The sequence below is a fragment of the Muntiacus reevesi genome, chromosome 5, assembly GCF_963930625.1.
Source record: "Muntiacus reevesi chromosome 5, mMunRee1.1, whole genome shotgun sequence".
Taxonomy (NCBI): Eukaryota; Metazoa; Chordata; class Mammalia; order Artiodactyla; family Cervidae; genus Muntiacus; species Muntiacus reevesi.
Genome location: NC_089253.1, coordinates 45,482,485 through 45,504,633, shown reverse-complemented (window position 1 = coordinate 45,504,633; position 22,149 = coordinate 45,482,485). Strand labels below are relative to the sequence as shown.

The following is a 22,149-nucleotide window of genomic DNA, read 5'->3' as shown; positions in this document are numbered from 1 at the left end:
TTACATAGTTTAGCACAACATGTTTGCTAACTTTTAAAGTATAAGCATTTAAACTACATGACTTGCAATGTGGAATTTTAATACCAGAGCCCATTGTGGGGTAGACTTTTTCCCCCCTGCATGTGGGCTAATTTTCAGTTGACCCCGCGAGAGCCCCCGTCTGGCCAGCCCACCACCCGCCCACAGGGCACAGCCTTTGCCAACTGGTTGGCTGGCGCCCAAGGAGGTGCCTACCCATGGCTTCGTGCGGAGTGCAGATGGAAGGCAGCTAAAAGGCCCTTGCTGAGCACTTGGCCATCCCTGGACAAGAGCCTCCTGACGGCGGCGTTAGTTCAGAAAGCTGCTACTGCCCGGGGAAGCGGTGGGGGGTGCGTCTCTCTCACTGCCCCCAACTTGCAGGCCGAGGGAGGGGCGGGTGTGGAAAGTGCCCGGGAGCTCCCTTCCCGGGAGAGCTGGTGGCCACGGGGCGCCGGGAGCCGGAGATGCCCGGGTCTCTCACAGGGGGTCCGTCTGCTGCAGCCATGACCACCCCCCCCCCAGCCCTCCTCCCAGGCGGAAGGCAGGCAGTTTTTCCCGGCCAGGAGAGCCACCTCTAGGGGCAGCCACCACTCCCAGGAAGCCGGGAAGGGCAGGCCGCCCGGGCTCACTGTGTTGAGCAAGCTGTTGCCTGCTGACCCTTGGGCGGCGGCGATGCTAAAAATAACCGCACCTCTTCCTAGAGGAGTGACCCCTGAATCTGCAGTCATCTGCCCAGGGGGCGGGGTTCTGATGGCTCGCCTGAAGGTAAAACGGGCCCGAATGGGCTGCTGTCTGCATGCACCCCCTCAGCCGGGGCCCCCAGAGAGAGAGCACTGGGTCTCCTGGCCCCGCCCAGCTCTGAAACCAGCTAGCCCACAGCCCTGGGCTTTTACTCCCCATGGGTCCATCCATCCACCTCGCTGTCCCCTCAGGACCGGGGTTGGGGCCTGCAGCAGGCTGGCCTGGGAAGGGACTGGGGAGCCCTCCCAGTGACCCAGGGGCCAGTCACGTCATGTCTGGGGGCCATGTGTCCTCGTCCACGTGTCAGAGGTGATAACAGAGGAGGAGATGCAGGTGGAGACTCATCGGTGCCTGCTGTTCGTCAGGCTCTCCGCTGGGGACAGCTCGCGTTTTCCATGCAGACCTCCCAGCAGCCGTGGGCCGCAGGCGTCGGGCCCCGTCGTGTGAGCAGTACAGGCAGACTCCTCGGGGTCCATCGTGTCCAGCTGCGGGGTCCGGGTGGCAGGTGGGTGGGCCTGGGGCCCTGCTGACCCCGGGCAGCTCTCATCTTATTCACATCTTTTCCGCTCAGCCCTACACGGGGGGTCTTCATATTCCCAGTGGACACTGAGCCCGTGCCCCTGGGAAAGTGCACCCCAACATCTCTGAGCTGAGGGGTGCCTGGGCGCAGGGCACTGTGCTGCTCCTCCTGGTGATGGTGGCTTGAAGTTCTGGGTGGTATAGATGTCCATGCCTATCCGGGACTGGGTGCAGAATGCGGGCAGGCCTGGGGCTCGGGCTCTCTCAACCCAGAGGCCAGCCCCTCCCCTCAGTCAGGTCCTTCCTCGGTTACCAGGCAGGGTGGGGTGGGGTGGGAGTGGGGGCCTGTTAAATTTGCCAGCCTAATCCAGCGTGAGTGGTTATTATTGTTTTTCTGTTTTCGAGGGAGGGTGCATGTCTTGGGGGGACAAGGCCAGGCCTGGGGTCAGCTTTTGGGGTGGAGGCTCCCCTGGCACCTTCTCCAGCCAATTCATTTCGGCCTCCGGGAGCTGGCTGACCAGTAAAGGACAGTGAAGATCGTTACTTCCCAGGTGTAACGTGTTGACTTTTCAGTGACTTAAAACAAGAATTCATGTGTGAGCTCCCTCTTCGCTGTACCGGAGGGCCTGGCCTGCAGAGCCATTAAGCCCCTCCCCAGGGGTGTGGGTGGACGGACCGCCCTGAGTGCAGGCCCACGGCGAGGCCAGATGAGCCAGCAGAGCCAGCTACCAGACTCACCAAGGGACAGAAGTGAGTCCCTCACTTAGCACACAGCCTGGTCCAGAGGGGACCCAGCCCCGCCCCTCCACACGCCCCCTCCCTGCCTCCTGCCGCTATAGAGAGGACCCCCCAGCTACCGTTGCTGAACCAGAGGACTAGGACCAACCGGGGCCCTTTCTCCCTCCCTCGTCCACAGACTGTGGCTCCTCTGCCCCCCGAGGTCACTGGGAAGGGTCCCCGAGCGGACCGCATCCTCCCATGCATCTCCCCGCTCTCCAGTCAGCTGTCCACAACCGGTCATTCTCTCCGTGATCTCGTGCCAACAGTCACGCCCAGAAGCGTGTTCTCGATACGGATTCTACGTGGGTCTGGGTGTGTCGTCCCTGGAGGGGGTGGGAGGCAGGCGGGGGGGGAGGGGGTGCGCAGTGATGGCCCGAGGGCCTAGCTGTGAGGTTAGCATGTCCTTTTCACACCTGGGGCCGCTCTGAGCTGAGGAGCATTCTCCTGCTCTGACAAGTGGAGAAAGCGAGGCAGGAGTTCCGGGAGCTGCCCGGGTGTCTCCCTGGATGGCCCCTCCTCCCCCAGACCCTCTAAGACAGCACAGTAGCCTGCTCACAACTACCAAGAAGGCAGGTGGGTGGGTGCCCTGGCAGGTTCCTGTCCTCTGCTGTCCATCCGGGGCAGCACTGTGAGATGACCCTCTTGCGTCCGAGCTGGGCCCCCGTGGTGTGCGTCAGCCGGGCTGTACCTAGTGTGAGACCAGCGTTGATATTTGGAGACAGTGGTCCGAGGGATTATGATCACCCTGGTCGGCGGGGAGCTTGCCCGCCTCATTCGTTCAGGCCATTTCTTCGAATTATCAGGCAAGGACTTTTAAGGCTGATGTTCTCTGTGCCGTTGACCTTCAAAACTCAGGGGTCCAGGCGTCCTTTATCTGGTCTCGGATTTTAAGATGAGGTCTGTGGTCATGGTCCCTCCTCTGCAGCCGTGGTGCCTGGGGCTCCCAGGTAATTTACAGAAGCTTCAGACATGCAGAGATTATACTGACCTCCGGCGGCACAGCCGTGCTCTGAGGGAGCCAGGGCATTGTGGGGGGGGGGGGGGGGGCGGGGAGCGCCCCCAGCCCAGCATCACCGGCCTAGGAGACAAAGGCCCTCCCCACCGAGCTCTTATCCCTGACAACCCAAACATTTGTCCAGGTGGTGCCTGGGCCCTCTTGTCTTTGAATTTGCATTGCTCGCCGACGCTTGGCATCGGTCAAGTTTAAAAACAAATACGCTTCATCCCAGTCTGAGGCCCTTGCGCACCCAGCGCTGAGCCCAGGGAGGGGGAACCCAGCGCACTCAGCCCTGCAGGCAGAACAACTGTGTCTCCCACTGCCCTTGTCCCTTGCTTTCGCTGTGCACAGTGACGCCCGCCCTTCACGGGTTCCCGGCTGCTTGTCAGTCAGTTCAGTCACTCACTCGTGTCCGACTCTTTGCGACCCCATGGACTACAGCACGCCAGGCCTCCCTGTCCATCACCAACTCCCAGAGCTTACTCAGATTCATGTCTATTGAGTTGGTGATGCCATCCAACCATCTCATCCTCTGTCATCCCCTTCTCTTCCTGCCTTCGATCAGGGTCTTTTCCATTGAGTCAGTTCTTCACATCAGGTGGTCAAAGTGCTAGAGTTTCAGCTTCAGCATCAGTCCTTCAGGACTTGTATATTGTCCCCTGCTGCTTGCAGCACTAACATAATCCGTGGGTCCTTCATTAATAAGCCAGCGAAGGCCCGGCACTGCCCGTGTGGGGCGTCAGCCAGCCCACTTCAAGCCCAGGTGGTGTCCTGTAGCCACCAGGCACGCTGCTTCTCCATCTCCTGCTGTGAATTCTGCTTCATCACACTAACTTAGGACTTCCTGTGAGCCTGGACTCTTGCTCCCCAGCCCCCAGCTCGGGACCTCATGGTTCCTTCTCTTCATCGGGGTCGCCTGTGTCCCCGCTCTGACCCTTGAAATAGCTGATGATGAGGACTTGGAGGCTCCTAAGCTCCCGTCTCAACTGGGACCCAAGGGACAGGACGCAGTGGCCACATGCCAGAGCTGCAAGATACAGGGACGCTGGGATGCCCAGCGCTTGCATCCTGGCGTCCAGGACTAACAGGCAGAGGGGACTCGGAGGCCCCGCACTGCCCATTCCAAGGGACGCTTTGCCAGGCCCCTGGTCCCGCGCTGAAGGGGGCGTGGTCAGCCGTCATATGGACCAGAGCCGCCCAAGCCCCGCCCACTAACCCCGCCCCTTTCCGCGTGCAGTGCTGAGCATCGGCGAAGGCGGCTTCTGGGAAGGCAGCTCCCGCGGCCACATCGGATGGTTCCCCGCTGAGTGTGTGGAGGAGGTCCACTGCAAGCCCCGGGACAGCCAGGCAGGTAAGCGGACCCCGCCCTCGTGGTGCACCTCTCCCGGGCCTGGGGTCGGCGTCACTGGTGACGTCGAGTGCGCGGCAGGTGCTCCAGGCGAGGGCATCTCTGACCCTCCGAGCGGCGGACGCCACCCGGCCGGCCTTTGCTGGAACCAGAAAGCGGCGCGGCGGGGGAGGAGCAGCCTGGAAGCGTGTCGTTAAATCGGCGCTCAGTGCCAGGAAACTTGGGACCCTGCGTTCGAGCCTTTGGAGAAAGGCTTCGGGGGTTGATTAAATGCTTGGAACTATTCTATCGATCTCTCACGCCAACTTTCATAACAGGCAGCTTTGCGTTTCCCGCCGGCTTCTGCCAGGCCCTCCCTGAGGACAAGAGGTTTGATGTCTCAATGAAAACTGCTAGAAAGAGTTGGTGTTCACCGAAGCAAGTCATTCCAGCCCCTCCCCAAACTCCCAGGTGCAGCTCTGACACCCGCCCTGAATGTGGTTGCCAAAAGAATGAGTGGATTAAAATGCTCAGAGGGCTCCACTTATATAAAAGGGTGCCGAGAAAAAACAGATGAGCTGGAGACAGGCAGAGCAGTGGTTTCTTATAAGAGCCTGGTCAACGCGTGCCCTGCCCACTTCTGCTGGAATCCCAGTCTTGGGACGCCGCCCATGGCAGGACTGGCCACGTTTGCTTTGCAGCCAGTAGCTTTGCTGTGTCCGTGGGCAGTCTGGTGGCCCGTTCGGAGTTTCCAGTCCAGGTCTCGCTGGGCCAGTCTGACCGGGAAATTAGCTGTCCTGAACAGGCGAGCCCGGAAAAGCGGGATGTGTCTCTCGGTTGCTGACATGGAGGGAGCCCAGCTGGTTCCCTTTCTGAGAATGCGATTCTATGAGCGTGTCGCTCTGTGCTAAGCTTCCTACAGTCCTGCTCAGGTTAAACCCAGAGGGGGATGGTCACCTTTGCCATCTTGTGGGGGTGTTAAGGTCAGAGCTGTCACTCACTCCACCCTGAAAGGAAAGACCGGTTGTGCTGGGCTGGGTGGACCAGTGGTCAGCGGGCAAATGGGAGCGCGTTTTCATGGGTTTGGTGATGATATCCTGAGCCCCTGGTACAGCCTGGACTTCCTGACCCTTACAGTGCCCAGCACGCACTGGCCCACCCCTGTGCCCTCCTATGAGCAGCTGCCCAGCCTCTCTGGTCTGGGAGGGGCAAGGCCGCGGCCCGTGAGCTTGACTCGCCTTTCCAGGCTGCTGGACACCTCGCCTCTCCCCTCCTGACCCGGAGGAAATCCAGCCCTCCCTCCCTCTCCCAGTTAACAGCTTCAGCGCCACTGGGTTCCTGCCCCCACGCTTCCACTGGAGACTCAGGCATGTTGGTGCCTGGCATTGCTGGCAATTTCACACCTGCACAGAAAGAGCCCAGAGCGACCACGTGTGAGGGTCGTTTGGGCCTTCCTGCTCCCTGCGTCCTCCAGAAAATACCAGCTTCCTGGAGGGAGGGAGGGTTGTTGTTCAGTGGCTCAGTCGTGTCCAGCTCTTTGTGACCTCATGGACAGTGGCATGCCAGGCTCCCTGTCCTTCACTATCTCCTGGACACTGCTCAAATTCATGTTCGTAGAGTCAGTGATGCCATTCAGCCATCTCATCCTCTGTCACCCCCTTCTCCTCCTGCCCTCAATCTTCCCCAGCATCAAGGTTTTTTCCAGTGAGTCAGCTCTTTGCATCAGGTGGCCAAAGTACTGGAGCTTCAGCTTCAGCGTCAGTCCTTCCAATCCATGCTATATGTGGATAACCATGATAGTGTGTGACCCACACTATGGTTAAGGATCTCAGGAGCTGGACATTTTTTCCGCGAACGTGGTGGCTTCAAACACAAGTGTGATATCCTGTGGTTCTGGAGGTCAGGAAGGAGCGCGCTGGAGGGGAGGGTGGTTTCATGGTGGTGTCGGCTGGGCTGTGTTGCTTTGTGAGACCCCTGGGGACAGTCCGTTTATCTGCCTTTTCCAGGTTCTGGAGGCCACCGCACGCTTTGACTGGCGGTCCCCCTCCGTCCTCAGACCCCCCAGTTATGGGCCAGGTCTTAGGCTGTCTGTCTCTGACCCTTGTTTTGCCTCCTTTTCTCCACTTTTCAGAACTCAGAGGAACCTGGTGGGCTACCGTCCGTGGGGTTGCAGAGAGTCAGACATGACTGAGTGACTTTCACTTTTCACTTCACTTAGGGTGGGGGAGTCCAGAGTGGCTCCTGTTGGGTTCTCTTTGCCTTTGGCTTTCTGAGATTGCGACTTAGCACCATCTTTTACAAAAGTGGTGACTTACATGCAGTAAAAACGCCCACGTTTTAGTAGAGTTCAGTGTGTTTGGAAAAATGTGTACACCTGTGTCTCCAACTGCAGTCGAGAAAACATGTCCATCGCCCCCAAACGGTCTCTCTGGCTGCTTTCCTGTCACCTACCTGCCAACCAGAGGCAACCCTGCTTCTGATTCTTTCACCGAACCAAACTTGGGTCCACTCACCCAACATGCAGTACAGTCAGCCTACTGACACTGGGTTGTGGTGAGGGAAAATGCAGCGTCTATTGCAAAGCATCACAAAGCAAGGAGAATGGGCAGCTCAAGTTCAAAGCCCCACATGTGAGGGAGAGGATCGTGGGGGTGTGGCCAGGTTGTGTGCAGTTCTCTGATTGGTTGGTGGTGAGCTAACAGCGTGATGTTTCTGGAATCTCAACCATCAACTTTATGGCTCCATTCACTCCAGGGTCTATGTGCTTGTAGGCAACATGCAGTTAACTTCTTCCACCTGGTGGGGGGTTTCAGTGTCTGCACAACAGCTCAAGAATGTGGCTCAGAATATCATCTGTAGCCCTTGAGGAGGAACTGAAGGTCCTTGACTTTGTTTTACAGCAAAACTATTATTATTCCGTCTGGCTTGACTGTTTCCCTTTGGTTTTGTATTTCTCTGAATTAAATTTGCGCTTTGGAACTTGGGGAAGGCCTGGGAAGCTAAAGCTTTTCTACAAACAAGAGGCAAGGTACACGAGGGGTGGGGGGGTTCTGTCTCCAGCAAGTCGCCACAGGGTTCTGCTCAGTTGTAGCTTATCACCAGAGGTCAGTGTAGCCTGCGGTTGTTTCAGAGCTGGAACTTAGAGCACGTACTCCTGAGCGCGGCGTGTTTCACGCCGCTGAGTGCCATTGCAGGGGTGTAAGTCGGGGCTCTGAAATGCTGTTGTCAGTGAGTGTTCCCTTGTGTATTTATGCCCCAGGATGTTTATGCACACTCTTGGTAATGGGCGTTTGGGTTGCTTCTCAATCTGGGCTCATGACTGAAGATGCTGTGCACATTTTGTACAAGTCTTTCTCCAGATGTCTTTTCCTTTGTCTTGGGGGGAAGCACCTAGGGTCACAAGATACAAGTGTGTTTAATTTTATAAGAGACTGCCAAACAGTTGTCCAAACTACTGTGCCATCTTGTACTCCAGCCGGCCATATGTGAGCATTCCAGTGGCTCCACTTCTCAGCAACATTTGGTAACATCAGTCTAATTTCAGCCATTCAGGTGGGTGTGGAGAATATGTTACTATAGGTATAAGTTGCATTGTTCTGATGGCTAATGTTATTAAACACTGCAAAGGTCCATATAGTCAAAGCTATGCTTTTTCCAGTAGTTATGTATGGATGTGTGAGTTGGACCATAAAGAAGGCTGAGCAACAAAAAACGGATGCTTTCAGATTGCGGTGCTGAAGAAGACTCTTGGGAGTCCCTTGGACTGCAAGGAAATCAAACCAGTCAATCCTAAAGGACGTCAACCCTGAATATTCATTGGAAGGACTGATGCTGAAGCTCCAATAGCTTCATCTGTTGAAAAGAGCCGACTTGTTGGAAAAGACCCTGATGCTGGGAAAGATTAAAGGCAAAAAGGAGAAGGGAGCGGCAGAGGATGAGATGGTTAGATAGCGTCACCGAATCAATGGACATGAATTTGAGCAAACTCTGGGCGACAGTGGCGGACAGAAGAGCTGGTGTGCTGCAGGCCCTGGGGTCTCAGAGTTGGCTGCGACCTAATAACTGAGCAACATGCGCTTACTTACCTGACTTACAGCTTCTCTTGCCAAGTATCCGCTCGGGTGTTCTGTCTGTTTTCAGCTGGGCTCTTTATCTTGCCATCACCGGCTTAGAGGAGTCCTCTACCGATTCCGTGTATCAGTCCTTGATCAGGTATCTGTTGCAAAGACTTTTCCCAATCTGTGACTTAGCCTTTTTATTTTCCATGTCTGTTAACAAGTTAACAAGTTAAAATTTTAAATTTTAAATAAAGTCCAATTTCTCCATTCTTTGCTTTCACAATTAGCACTTTTTATAGCAACTGATTTTTAATGTTGAAAATTATGTTGCGTATACATAGAATCCAGGAGACGGGAGAAGGTACTTTTTAAATGTTTCCATGCAGCGAGCTCCTTCTGCACAGAGTTGGCTGGCTTGAGCCCTGAGAAGCTTTCTCTTTGGTGTAGGACCACTTTTATATCTGTCTTCGCTGGTGGTTCAGTGGTAAAGAATCCGCCTGCCAATGCAGGAGATGCAGGTCTGGAAGATCCCCTGGAGGAGGAAATGGCAAACTGCTCCAGTATTCTTGCCTGGGAAATCCCACGGACAGAGGAGCCTGGTGGGTACAGTCCCTGGGGTCACAAAGAGTCGGACATGACTGAGCGACTAAGCAACAACAGTTTTGTACATTCGTAAAGCGAGCATGTTGCTACAGATCTCACCCACGTGCACTAAACAACAGGTGAGTATTTCAGGGAAGGAACATCGCGATGGGGAACCCTACTCAAGGCACTTTTTGCCCATGAGCAGGACCAACTGATTTCTCGTCGCCTAATGACAAAGAGCAGAAGCCAAGGGTAGCCAAGGGCAGACTGATACGGTGGCCTTGGGTCACTGGATGGTTTGCTGGTATTTAATACCCACTTGGTTCTATGAAGAGTTTGGTGGTTAATTTCTCTAACAAGGGATGCACTTGCTCATCTTGACCTTGGTTCTGACTTCTTACTGTTTCCAGCAGGCTTTTCTCTGTGGCATCTCATCCGGGCTGTAGTAAGCAGGGCAGGAGCTGACCACCTACTTGAGCGCCCATGTCTCAGCACCAGGCTGGGCGGGGGTGGATCCTTTCAGACTTGTAACGCTCTCTGCTCCGGCATAGGTCTGCTTTCCGGCAGCCCCCTGTGGAGTGCCCAACGCGGGATCCTGATTAATCCCCACGTGCGTCCACCTGGAGTGAAGGGGACCCGCGGGGAGCCCCGGCCCCTTTTCAATCCCCGTGCCTCCTGGCTGGCTCCTCCCCCAGGGGAGCACGGTGGCTCTTCGTGGGTTTCTTCACCCAGGAAGGACATGAAGGCTCCAGGTGATGCGCGTGCAGCGTCGGAGGGGGAGCAGAGTTGTAGGAGGTCTTGTTTTGATGCGGGAAAGACAGAGGTGTGTCCCGATTCATACAGACGCACCTGTTTGCACGCATCAGCCCAGAGTTGACAGCAAGGTGCCATGGGTAACGATGTTACGGTGCAGTGTGTGTGTGGAGGATGGCGATTTGGAGGACGTGGACAGTTAATTAGGTATATTAGGTAATTAGGTCTACAGAGTCAGTGCCCCAGTAGCCTTGATGGAGTGCCAACCCCTTCGATGCTCTGAGGGCACGAGGTACTCTGGACGGCAGGAGTGGATCCATATCGTGCTGGCTCCCCCCACCTCCCCCCAGCCCCTGTGGGTCTTGGTCTAACCACCCCTCCCCCTTGCATTCCAGAGGTGGCCGAGGTAACCACAAAAGGACTGGCCGGCTCTGGGTTCCGTGAGGCGCCCCCCTCCACCAGAGCTGTGATGAGGCGCAAAAAGCCGGTAGGAAAGAATCTGTGTTGTAAGCCTTGGCGTTGACGGACTGCTCTTCATCCTAGCTCTGTTTCTGCTTCACAGTTACGCTGGTCCCACAGCCTCACCCCACTGCTGCGGAAGCCTCAGAGTCCCCGCACCCTTAGGGGGTCGCTCAGGCCGTGGTGCAGACCCGTGGCCCGGGTTCTTCTCCAGGGCGGCGGGAGGCCCAGCCCATCAGGGGCTCCTCTGCTGACAGTGAGACCCCTGCTCTTTGACCCCCACCTGAAAGCCGGACAATCCCTGAGGCAGATGGGGTGTTTGAGCGTTTATTTCCTTGCTCCCAGTAAATGGAAGTCTGGCTCATCTCTGCTTTCAGCTGCCGTGACCTGGTGGGAACGATGCCAAGGCCACGGCTGGTCGCTGTCAGCGCAGTTGCCCCGTGTGCCCCAGACCCACGTGATCCTGCCTGCAGAAGGCGTGAGATGGAGCCCCTGGAACCCCCAAACCCCTGGGACTGCTCTAGACCCCCAATGCCCTCCAGAGCCCTCCCTGTACCCCACTGCAGGCCCCAGGCCTTCCCCGGGCTCACCCCAAACTTTCAGTTGCTGTCTTGAAGCCTCCTCAAGTTTGAGGGTGGGATGGTGAGTGGACGTGGGGCCCAGCACCCCCGGCCCAGGCCCCCCCGGAGTCTGTCCTGGCACAGAAGCCCCCTCCTGCAGCAGCATGCCCTGAGGTCCTCCCTGCCGCCCACAGCCTGGGCCCACCCTGGGATCTGGGCTGAGCCAGGCGGAAACCTTCTGCGTGCCTGGCGGCTTTATTCTCTAGGCAGGTCACCTCTCAACCTGGTCTTCAGGTGCCCTGGACTCAGTCCTGCTCGGTCCACGTCCAGCAGAGAGGTTTTAATAGGAGATGGAGGTTTCTTGCCTCCGCGGCAAACATCCCAGGCCTCGCCTTGGTTCGGTTGACTTGCGTCATCTGTTGTCCCCCACCCCAGAATCAGACGCTGTGGCTGGGGGGTGGGTGTGATCGTGTGATGGACCTGGGCAGAGCTGAGGGAAGGGAGTGTGCCTGGGCTGGTTGTGTGCTCCACCAGCCAAGGGGCTCCGCGTGCTGCAGCCGCGGCCACCCCTTCAGCTGAGAGGCAAGAGCCTCTGGGCTCTCTGACCAGGAAAGAAGGCCAAGCCGTGACCCACCTTCCCCCTGGGAGATGAGGCAGGAGCGTCACCGCATCTCCCAGCAGCTCTGGGTGCGGCCACGGGGGCAGGGCCCAGTGCAGTCCCACTTAAACAGACGTCCCGTTACGAGCATGCGAACGGTCTGCAACATGCCATAGTGGGCACGGTCGGCTCCAAAATAGAGTGTTTTTGTTATCTTTAGAACATTTAAAAATACAGGCAAATGACTCTATTAGCACAACTGTAATCCAAAATATTAATAAGCGATGAGAGAGCTGGCTTCCCGTTACTAGCTGTTCCCTAACGGAGCATGAAGCAAACATGGGGACTCATTGTCCTGGCTGCTAATGATCGTGTTTTTGTTAAACAACCATGGCAGAAGCACACAGCCTCCCCCCACCACCGCCACCGCCCTCTTTCTTTTACGCCATTTTATTAAAATACACTTGGAGCCTCGCCGCCTGGGTGTGCGCGCCTTGACTCCAGGCAGCTGCTCTGTGTTTTAAATACCAGTTTCCACGCTCGGGCTCGCCCCCAAAATAGAGCTCTGGCAGGTCTGTCTGCTTCTGTCGGGAGGATTCAGTCCTTGGTGTCACTCTGGGACCCCTCTCCCCTCCCCGCGGCGGTGGTGGCCGGCCCTTGGTTACCGCGGCAACCTGCTGATGCGGGTACCAGCCCTGCCCTCCTTCTCAACGGCCCCTCCTGACACCACAGAATGCGGTGCCTCCAGCTCTGTCCGTGGTCCCCTCGGCCTCCTGTGGTCCCTACTGGCCAGGCCTCTGGGGTTGGGAGGCAGGGGTCTCACCCGGGGTGGGCAACTCTTGCTTCCACCCTGGGCCTCCTGTGTGGATGGCCGTGGGCAGAGCAGGGCTGCTGTGACAAAATGCTGCAGACCAAGGGGGCTTAAACAGCAGCTGTTTATCTTCCTGAGTTCTGGAGGCGGGACTCCGAGGGCCAGGTGCGGGCAGGGCGGGCTCCTCCTGAGGGTCCTTTCCTCGGCGAGCCGGCGGCCGCCTTCTCCCCATGTCCTCACGCGGCCTTCATGCCGGCACATTCCTGGTGTCTCCCCTCTGCTCACAAATACGCCGATTCTGTTGGCTGAGGGTCCACAGTTATGACCTCATTTAACTCTAATTATCTCCTTAAAGATCCTATTTCCAAATGCAGTCATACTGAGGATTAGGGCTTCAACCTGTGAGTCTGGGGACACTGTTCAGTCTGTGATGGTAGTGAAGAGCCGTGCTCTGCTCCACGTGGGACTCTATACTTCCCCACTCCCCTTCTTGCTGTTCAAACCCGTCCCCGTGGGGCCATTCCATTGTCTGAGTTTCAAGGACAGCACCTGTGCTGTCTTGTCTCAAGACTGTTACCTGCCCACGTTGCAGGCTGACCCACCAGCCTTTGGAAACCTCTCAGGGCCAGGCCCAGGGCCGTCCTCTGCTCTGGGCCAGGTATAATCTGTGTAACTGGTGCCAGCCAAGGGGATGGAAGGAGCGGGCCTGTGAGTTAGTTTGTAATTATGATTCGTAAGGTGGGTTGACCAAGGTGTGTGACCCTTCCACGAGGGCAGAAATCCAAGAGCATACAAGTAGTTCATGGTGGCGTTCCCCACACATGACATGGGGTCTGAGATGGACCAAGTGCTGAGAAGGTCCTTCTGGGTTGGATCAGTAGATGAGGGAGGGGCAGTAGATGGACAGGTGGGTGAAAGTTTGAGTGAATGGATGGATGGGTGGAGGGACATGCGGGTGAAGGTTTGGGTGGTCAGGTAGATGGGTGAATGGATGACTGGCTGGCTGGATGGGTGGGTAGGTGGATGGATGGATGGGTGGGTGAATGGATGAGTGGATGTGTGGAGAGATTGGATAGGTGGGTGAATGGACACATGGGTGAAGGTTTGGGTGGATAGGTGAATGGATGAGTGGGTGGGCGGATGTGTGGATGGATTGATGGATGTGTGGATGAATGGAGAGATGGATGGATGGGTAGATGTGTGGATGGATTGATGGATGAAAAGTTGGATGGGTGGATGTGTGGAGAGACTGGATGGATGGATTGATGGGTGGGTGGGTGAGTGGATGTTTAGATGGATTGATGGATGTGTGGATGGATGGAGAGATGGATGGATGGGTGGATGAATGGATGGATTGGTGGATGAAAAGATGGATGGGTGGATGTGTGGAGAGACTGGATGGATGGATTGATGGGTGGGTGGGTGGGTGGATGTGTAGATGGATTGATGGATGTGTGGATGGATGGAGAGATGGATGGATGGGTGGGTGGACGTGTGGATGGATTGATGGATGTGTGGATGGATGGAGAGATGGATGGATGGGTGGGTGGATGTGTGGATGGATTGATGGATGTGTGGATGGATGAAGAGATGGATGGATGGATGGGTGGATGTGTGGATGGAGAGATGGATGGATGGGTGGGTAGATGTGTGGATGGATTGATGGATGAAAAGTTGGATGGGTGGATGTGTGGAGAGACTGGATGGATGGATTGATGGGTGGGTGGGTGGGTGGGTGGATGTGTAGATGGATTGATGGATGTGTGGATGGATGGAGAGATGGATGGGTGGATGTATGGATGGAGAGATGGATGGATAGGTGGATGTGTGGGTGGATGGAGAGATGGATGGATGGATGGGTAGATGTGTGGGTGGATTGATGGATGGAGAGATGGATGGATGGATGGGTAGATGTGTAGATGGATTGATGGATGTGTGGATGGATGGAGAGATGGATGGATGGGTGGGTAGATGTGTGGGTGGATTGATAGATGGATGAGTGGATGTGTGGAGAGATTGAATAGATGGGTGAATGGACACGTGGGTGAAGGTTTGGGTGGATGGGTGAATGAATGAGTGGGTGGGCGGATGTGTGGATGGATTGATGGATGGATGGGTGGATGTGTGGATGGAGAGATGGATGGATAGGTGGATGTGTGGGTGGATGGAGAGATGGATGGATGGATGGGTGGATGTGTGGATGGAGAGATGGATGGACGGGAGGATGGTGGACTTTGCGTGAGGATGGTATCGACCATTCTCCCTCTCATGCACAGCTCATCTCAGTTCCAGTGATGGGGCTTCTGTCATTTTAAACCTCTCCATCTCTACTGGATGAGGTCTCTTTAAAACCATTGAGTTTGTGGACAGCAGGGAAGGTGGTGGGCTACTTGGAGACCTAAAGAAGTACCAACACCCCAGGCCACGGTGTCTTTGAGGCTGGCTCCTGGAGATTGTTCAGGGAGCGGTCCCTTCGACTGACCCAAAGTCTGTGATCTCTGTCTCTGAGTGCCCTGCCTCACCCCAAATACAGGGAGCTGGGCCCCCCTCCCCCAGCAGAGCTGGCAGAAAGGCGCCGGGGCCTGGGCACCCTGTTTAGGCAATTGGCTGTCCCGTCCTCATCATCCATGAGTGATGGCCTCTTAAGTGCCCCAGAAGATGTGTTGTCATGCCCTGCAAAAGGTGGGATGCTCCCAGGATGTGCAGGTGGACCCTGACCCACCATCTGTCAGTCTAGAGAGGACAGACCCACAGTCTCTCCCTCGGTACCCAGGCTAGGGATGCTCAGCCAGGCCAGGAGCCCCCCTCTAGCTGGGGCACAGACAGGAGCCAAGGGCCGCCCCGCCGAGTGAGTCGTGGCTCATTTTGGAGAACGAAAACCATCAGATGGGGCTCTGTTATTGAGTTAAGATGTTGTTTTTGGCTCCTCTGAAATAGACGATAGGAAACAGATCCGGGGATAATGAATAAACATTGGCTTATGGGGGCTGCATGCTGGGAAAGATGAAATCTCACATTGGCAGATTACATGGAAGACATGCATATGTAAGGAGACATGTAAGGGCCAGCTCCTGCTCCTACAAATCGTGGAGCCAAGGAAAGCATCTGGGAAGACGCTCTGTATGTCCCCTGTGCCTCGCCAGGCGGGGTCTGGGGGTGTGGGGGAACCAGCAGGAGGAGGAGGGGGAGCCCGGCGTCCCAGGGGACCTGGCCCCGGTCAGCCAAGAAGACAGGGCAGGAAGTGGCTGCTTGGGCACCACTCACAGACATAAACCGACAGTCAGCCCTCATCATCCGCAAATGCAGCTTCCAGAAGCTTCCAAGTGGTTGATCAAGGAACTTCCCTGACGGATCCATTGGTTAGGACCCGGGGTTCTACTGCAGTGGACGTGGGTTCGATCCCTGGTCAGGGAACGAGGATCCCACATACCATGTGGTACAGGAAAAAAAAAAAAAAAAGTGGTCAATCAAATCAGGTTGTCAGATTAGTGCTGGACGGTCAACTCTTTCCTGACTCAGACTGCTTCCCTCTACTAGCTAGAGGACTTCCGACATGGCATCTTGCTTTCTGTTTCTTTAAATTGAGATGAACTTCTCAAACTGTGAGATTTACCCTTTTCAAGCATAGAATTCAGTGGTTTTAGGCTAGTCTCAAGGGTGTGCAGACATCACCACTAATTCCAGGACGTTTGATCATCGCAAAAAGAGACTCGTTCCATTAACAAGCATTCCCCATCCCCCACTTCCCTCTGCCCCCGGGGACCATTCATTTACTTTCTGTCTCCTTGGATTTGCCCATCCTGGACATTTCCTACAAGTGAAAGACTCCTGTGTGTGGTCCTTGGTGACCGGCTTGCTTTCGCATAATGTTATCAGGGTTCATCTGTATTGTAGCCTGTGTCACAACTTCATTTCTCGTTCAGGTTGAGTAATACTCCCTTGTGAATATAGACGTCATTGTGTTGATCCATTCATCAGTTGGTGGACATTTGGGTTCCCGTTTCTTGGCTTTAGCCCGTGCTGTGGTCCACGGGGTCACAAAGAGTCAGGCACGACTGAGCGACCGAACTGAACCAAACTGCTATGAATGGGCTCCCCAGGTGGTTCAATGGTGAAGAACTCACCTGTCAGTGCAGGAGACGCGTAAGAGATGCTGGTTTGATCCCTGGGCCAGGAAGATCCCCTGGAGGAGGGCACAGTATCCCACTCCAGTGTTCTTGCCTGGAAAATCCCACGGACAGAGGAGCCTGGCCGGCTACAGTCCATGGGGTCGCAGAGTCGGACACGGCTGAAGCGACTTAGCAGGCACGCACTGCTAGGAATGTTCATTAGAGGTTGTTGTTTGGATACTTGTTTTCAGTTCTTTTGGGCACACTTAGGAGTGGGGTTGCTGGGTCACGTGGCAGCTCTGTTTCCCCTTTTGAGGAACCGCCAGACCGTCTTCCATTTTCCATTCCCTCAAGTGGGATATGAGACCTCTGATGCCTCCACATCCTTGCCAACGCCTGTTTTCTGGTTTTTTGATAATCGCCATCCTAGTGGGTATGAGGTGGTATCTCACTGTGGTTTCCACTTGCATTTCTCTGATGACAGTGATGTTGAGCATCTTTTTTAGTTCTTACTGGCCATTTGCGTATAATCATTGGAGGGGTGTTCACTCTTGAAATTAACATGTTTATCATCCTCGTCGTCTTTCCTGATAGCTCGGTTGGTAAAGAGTCCATCTGCAATGCAGGAGACCCCAGTTCGATCCCTGCCGTGGGAAGATCCCCTGGAGAAGGGAACGGCTAGCCACTCCAGTATTCTGGCCTAGAGAATTCCATGGACGGGGTCGCAAAGAGTCGGACACGACTGAGCGACTTTGACTTCACTTCACTTCACTTCCTACACATCATGTTTGGTCCTGCAGTGAATTTGGGAAACACAGAAAGGTATAAAAAAGAAAATAAAGCGCACTCATAATCCTACCCCCATGTTGATAATCACGTCAGTCCTTCTTTGAGTATAAATGCCTAGTAAACAAAACTGAATGCCTCCTTTAAAATTCTGGGTCTTACTTCTGCTCTCTCCCGAGTGACAAAGGGCATGGTGTCTTGGGCTGAGAGTTGTCTTCAGAAGCACCGTTTCCAAAGGCTCCCTGCGGTCCCGGAGGAACCACGTATATACAGTTTGCATCGCTGATGTCACCGGGGTGACCTTGACGTGACATTGGTCACCCCGCTGCCCGCTGCCCGCTTTGCTATGGGAAGTAGCACTTCAGTGGGCAACCTCTCAGGTTAGAGCTTCCAGGTCCGTCTCCTGGGATCGGCTCGCCCAGGCACTCCCCACAGCTCAAGGCACCTCTTTTCTGTCTTTAGCCCTAGAACTGCGCTGACGTCTGGCTGCCTCCCATCTGTCTCCTCCAGGGAGTCCCCGAGTTTCCTCTCTGGGTGCAGCTCTCGGTGGCTCCCTGGAGATAGGACCTGCCCACAGCCCTCGGAGCAGGGGACTTGGGGACATACAGCGCGCCTTTCCTCAGATCAGCAGGGATTGTCTTCATGGGCAGGCCACACCCACCCACCGATGCACGGGCAGTGTGCTTCTGTTACACTCTCAAGTCACCGTCCTGGAATTCTCAGTCATTTTTGCACCACCCCTATCTTCATCCTGCACTGGGTCCGGAAACGTTCATAGCGGCTCTGCTGACCTAGAGGTGCCACCCCTGCCCCCACGTTATGCTTGAGGACGCGTGTCTCGTGCTCACATTGAGAGGTCTTCACCCTCCAGAGCGTTGCCAGCTTTAAACAAACACACTTTGTTTTGAAAACTCGCAGGGTTTCCTAATTCCTGATGGCACAGGCTGGATGGCTTGGGAGTTTTTCCTGTAGCTCAGCTGGGGCGTCCATTTGGGATTTGGCATTGTTGATGCAACTGCCGAAACCCGAGGATGGGGCTTTAAACGCTGGCAGTGGCCGAGCTGACCACACTGGGCCCGGCTCACCACCTGCTAGGACGGGCACGGGGTGGTATCCTCTCCCGCCCAGGCGGCCAAAGCCCGCAGTGCCTCAGCCCTGGCTCCGGTGCGCCCCTGCGGCCGGAGCCCCTGCCTCTAGGTTGTTTTGATTAGAGATTCGTGCTGTGAAGTCACTGCCGAATGCAGCCGGATCCCCCAGGAGCGTGGTCCAAGCCGGCACAGCTGTTAACCGCGGCGAATGCGCCCCAGCAGCCTCTGCTTGTTTAGCCGAGATGCAAATGTGCCCTTCGCTGAATCCGGGAGGTTCTCCATGCGCTCTCATGTGCGGAGGGGGCTCCCCTAGGCTTCTCCGTGGGGCCCCATTCCCCAGGCTGAGCACCTTCCTCCGGCGGGTGCCCAAGGAGCCAGCTGCATCTTCAGCATGGCCAGCGGGGAGCGTGACCCTGAGCATCGCAGACTCCACGTCTCTGACCCCCACCGCCAACCCTTCCTGCCTGCCTTTCAGGACCAGCCAAGGGTCCCACGAGCCTGTTAGCTGCAGGAGAGCTGTGCGGGGAGGAGGGACCGAGCTCAGAGCAGGGAGGACACGGGGGATGGGAGGGTGGCTTGCACGTGGTTGCAGCTCCTCAAAGCGCCAGTTCTCTGCCCCAGTCTCTTCCTAGGCACGCAAGGGGCCGGCAGCCCACCTGAGGGGCTATTCTACAAAAGACCCTGGAGGTTACGTCACTTTCTGGCAGTCACGCTGGGACCCAGGCTCTCTGGCCTTCTCACGCATGGTGACATCGGTCCAGATGGGTCTCTCAGGGCCAGCGGGGGCGGGGGGAGTTGTCAGATCATATAGCCCGACCGCTCCCCTCGAGAGTGCCTGACCGTGACCTTGATGGACTCCGAAAGCTTCCTCCCGAGCAGGTCAGCAGACATGTAAGGAGAGCGAGGCTGTAGCAGCGTTAGCTGTTACTTCCCCAGCCTGATTCGTCTTCTGAGGTTGTATTATTGGAGCCAGGATTGGGCTGCCAGCTCCATTTCCCAGGACTCTCAGGGAAAGAGCAGGAGAGATGGCCAGGCTCCGATCCCACACACCAGGTACTGGGCTAGAACTTTCTCTCCCCGTAGACCAGACCTTCATCTGACCCGATCTCCCCTGACCCGCTGTCAGCAGAGATGGGGGCCCAGACCACGCCACCCCACTGCTGTGACTTGCCCCCCAGAGGTCACACCCTCGCCACCATCCCTTCCACGGCTCCCGTCAGGGTGGGAGATGGGGGCAGCCTCGTGTCCCCAGCCTCCTGGGTCTACAGGAACCCGTGTGGGTGTTGGAGCCTCTCCACGGGCACAGATCAGAGCCTTGGGGGTGGAGGGGTCGCGGACCTCACTGAGGGTCAGATGAGGGCTGCCCGCACATGTGTGCACACACACACGCCTGCACTAGCACACGTGAACAGTGCCGCATAAACGAGCACGCGTGCCTGCCTGTATGTGCACGCATGCGGTTCTCTTCCAGAGGCTCCAGGAGCCCCCCACCCCTGCCTGGGCCCCAGTTGCGCCGTGTGCCCCTTGAACACCTGCCCAGGTAAGCGCACAGCTCCTGCCTGGCTTCAGGGCCGGGCTGTCCTTGAGCCCGGGCCCAGGGACGGAACCCTGGCGACGATCTGACCTAGTTCCTATTCCTGAAGCGCCTGGCTTCGCTCGTGGACGCTCCTCGAAGGAGTCTCACTGCCAGGGTGACCGTATCGTTTATCATCCAAACGGGGACACTTCTGGGAGCAAAGCAGGGCAGCTGGCACCACTCGCCAGCTGCCAGCTGCCCGGGGCCGCCCTACTTACCGCAGGAGCGGAGGCGTGGCAGGTCCGGGTGGGGGCAAACCAGAGCCAGAGCTGCTGGGCTGCTCACACATTCATTCACTCGTTCATTCATTCACCCCGCCACCCTCGCCCTGGCCGACACCTGGGGTCCCATGGAGGAGAACCCGCCCCTGAATTCCAGGAGGGGAAGGAGAGACTTCATCAAGGTGAACAAACCCCACGGGGAGCCCCAGAGGCTGACAGCGTGACTCCCAGCACTGCGGGCGCTCGGCGCGACGCCCCCCACTCTGACACTGGCGACCCGCCTGCGGACCCTGGGGGCAACTGGGCACCCAGGGGACAGTTCCGGGTCCTGGGGCGTCGCTCGGGGGAATGGGCCCAGGTGTGTCCCCTCTGGATTTGTGTCAGACGACCCTCTGAGCCTGAGGGTGGCCCGGATGAGTCCCCTACCCCCAGGGTCCATCCGGAGGGGCCCCCCATGGGGGCACAGCGGCTTGGGTGCCCGTGTCTCTGCACCGGGGACCCTGGCTTGGCCCAGGGACCTGGGGACGTCAGCTGCCTTCTCCTTGTGCTCAGGCCCTTCGCCTGCAGGCGGTCCTGTGTCCACCCGCCCTGGGCCTGCAGAGAGCTCAGGTGATGCCCGTAAAGGTGCCCGGCATCTGCTCGCGGCTCGGAGGTCCCGGTCCACTGCTGCCCGACGGTCAGGGTCCAAGCCTCTCTTGGCCTCCCGGGTCTGCGGTGACTGGCTGTGCAGCGTGGCAGTCACGCCAGAGCAGGCCATCTGGGAACCGGCAGGGGCCCTGAGGTCGGGTTTGCCCGCAGGCTGTAAGAACCCTGCAGCTTCCTCCCCGAGACCCTCGCAGCCAGCCTGGGGCCTGTGCCCGGGCTCTGCTCCAGGCGCGCCCCTCCTCCGGGCAGTCTCCATGTCTCCATCAGCGCTCGCCTGGGGGCCGTCGCCCCTGGAGGCTCTGCGGCCTCGCCCCGTTGCGGCAACAAGCGCGGTGCATTTGGCAGTCTGCCGTTTGCGGTCCGTGAGCTGTGTGCGGGGCCAGGCACAGGCTCGGTGAATCCGGGGCGGGGAGTCAGAGAGGGCCAGGGGATGGAGGGGTGTGCCTCCGCAGCGCCCCCTCCCCATCCGGGACGCCGCCACGCCCACCCCGCCCCCTTCCTTTGCTTATTGACCCATCAGGGGTGCGGTGTGGTTGGTGCCCGCTGGCTCCGCAGGGGCCAGGGGCCTCTCTCCTGCAGAGACCGGCCTGTCCGCTGGAACAGGGTCTGCTCTGAGCCCCCCAGGGCGGTCTCCCTCGGGCCCGCACGCCCGCCATGCCCCGCGTGTGCTGTGCCGGCTCCAGAGCCCTTCGCCCCGCTCACTCCTTCCCAGCCTCTGATCTCAGCTCAGACCCTGCATCAAGGGCCCACCTGCCCTGCTCTTTGCAGGATAAAAGTTGGCTTGTTGGGGTCTGTCTGTTCATCCTCTGCTCCCCGAGTGACAGCAGGCACCTCGCCACCTCACTCACCGCTTTGTCCCCAATCCCGGGTCTCGTGCAGACCCCGCGCTGGGTCATGATCAGCTCCATGAATGGCCCCACCAGCAGGCGTGACCCTGCGCTTGGGGACACGCGGCAGGGAGCTCGCCTTACACAGAGGGGCCTGGGGTGTGGGCCTTGACGAGGAAGGAAACAGGCTCTAGAAGCTCGGCAGCGTTTGGAGGGACCCCCAGCTAGCAAGTGGCCGCCCCGAGTCTGACAGGCATGGGCGTTGTGTCTCCATCCCCAGCTCCCCCACGCTGGCTTCTCGGCCCAGGGGGCTGAGCGTCCGTCAGGAGAGACCCAGAGGACCCGAGGCAGTGACCAGAGGAGTGGGCGCTCAGAGGGCAGGCAGCAGTGGCCGAGCAGAGCCCCAGGCAGAATGTTCTGGAATCTTTTTGTTTTTTCAGATGTGTTTAAATTGAAGTGGAATTCACACAATGTAAAATGAACCAGTTTAAACTGAACAGTTCAGTGGCGTTTAAAATACCCACCTACTTGTGCAGCCGTCACCACCGTCTAATTTTAGAACATTTTCGGGACTTCCCTGGCCGTTCAGTGGTTAGGACTCCGTGCTTCCGCTGCAGAGGGCGTGGGTTCGATCCCTGGTTGTCAGGGAACTGAGGTCCCGCCTGCCATATACCACCAGGCCAAAAATAAT

General features: G+C 57.2%; 1 protein-coding gene across 8 annotated transcripts in view; it reads left to right on the top strand.

Annotated features, from left to right (window-relative positions):
* SHANK2 (SH3 and multiple ankyrin repeat domains 2) overlaps positions 1-22,149 on the top strand; it is a 550,522-nt gene that overhangs the window by 262,438 nt on the left and 265,935 nt on the right. For all 8 annotated transcript variants that reach the window (XM_065937982.1, XM_065937978.1, XM_065937980.1 and 5 more), the window contains one exon: positions 4,293-4,406. In XM_065937982.1, the coding sequence (XP_065794054.1) occupies positions 4,293-4,406 (114 nt within the window). The remainder of the gene's footprint in view (positions 1-4,292; positions 4,407-22,149) is intronic.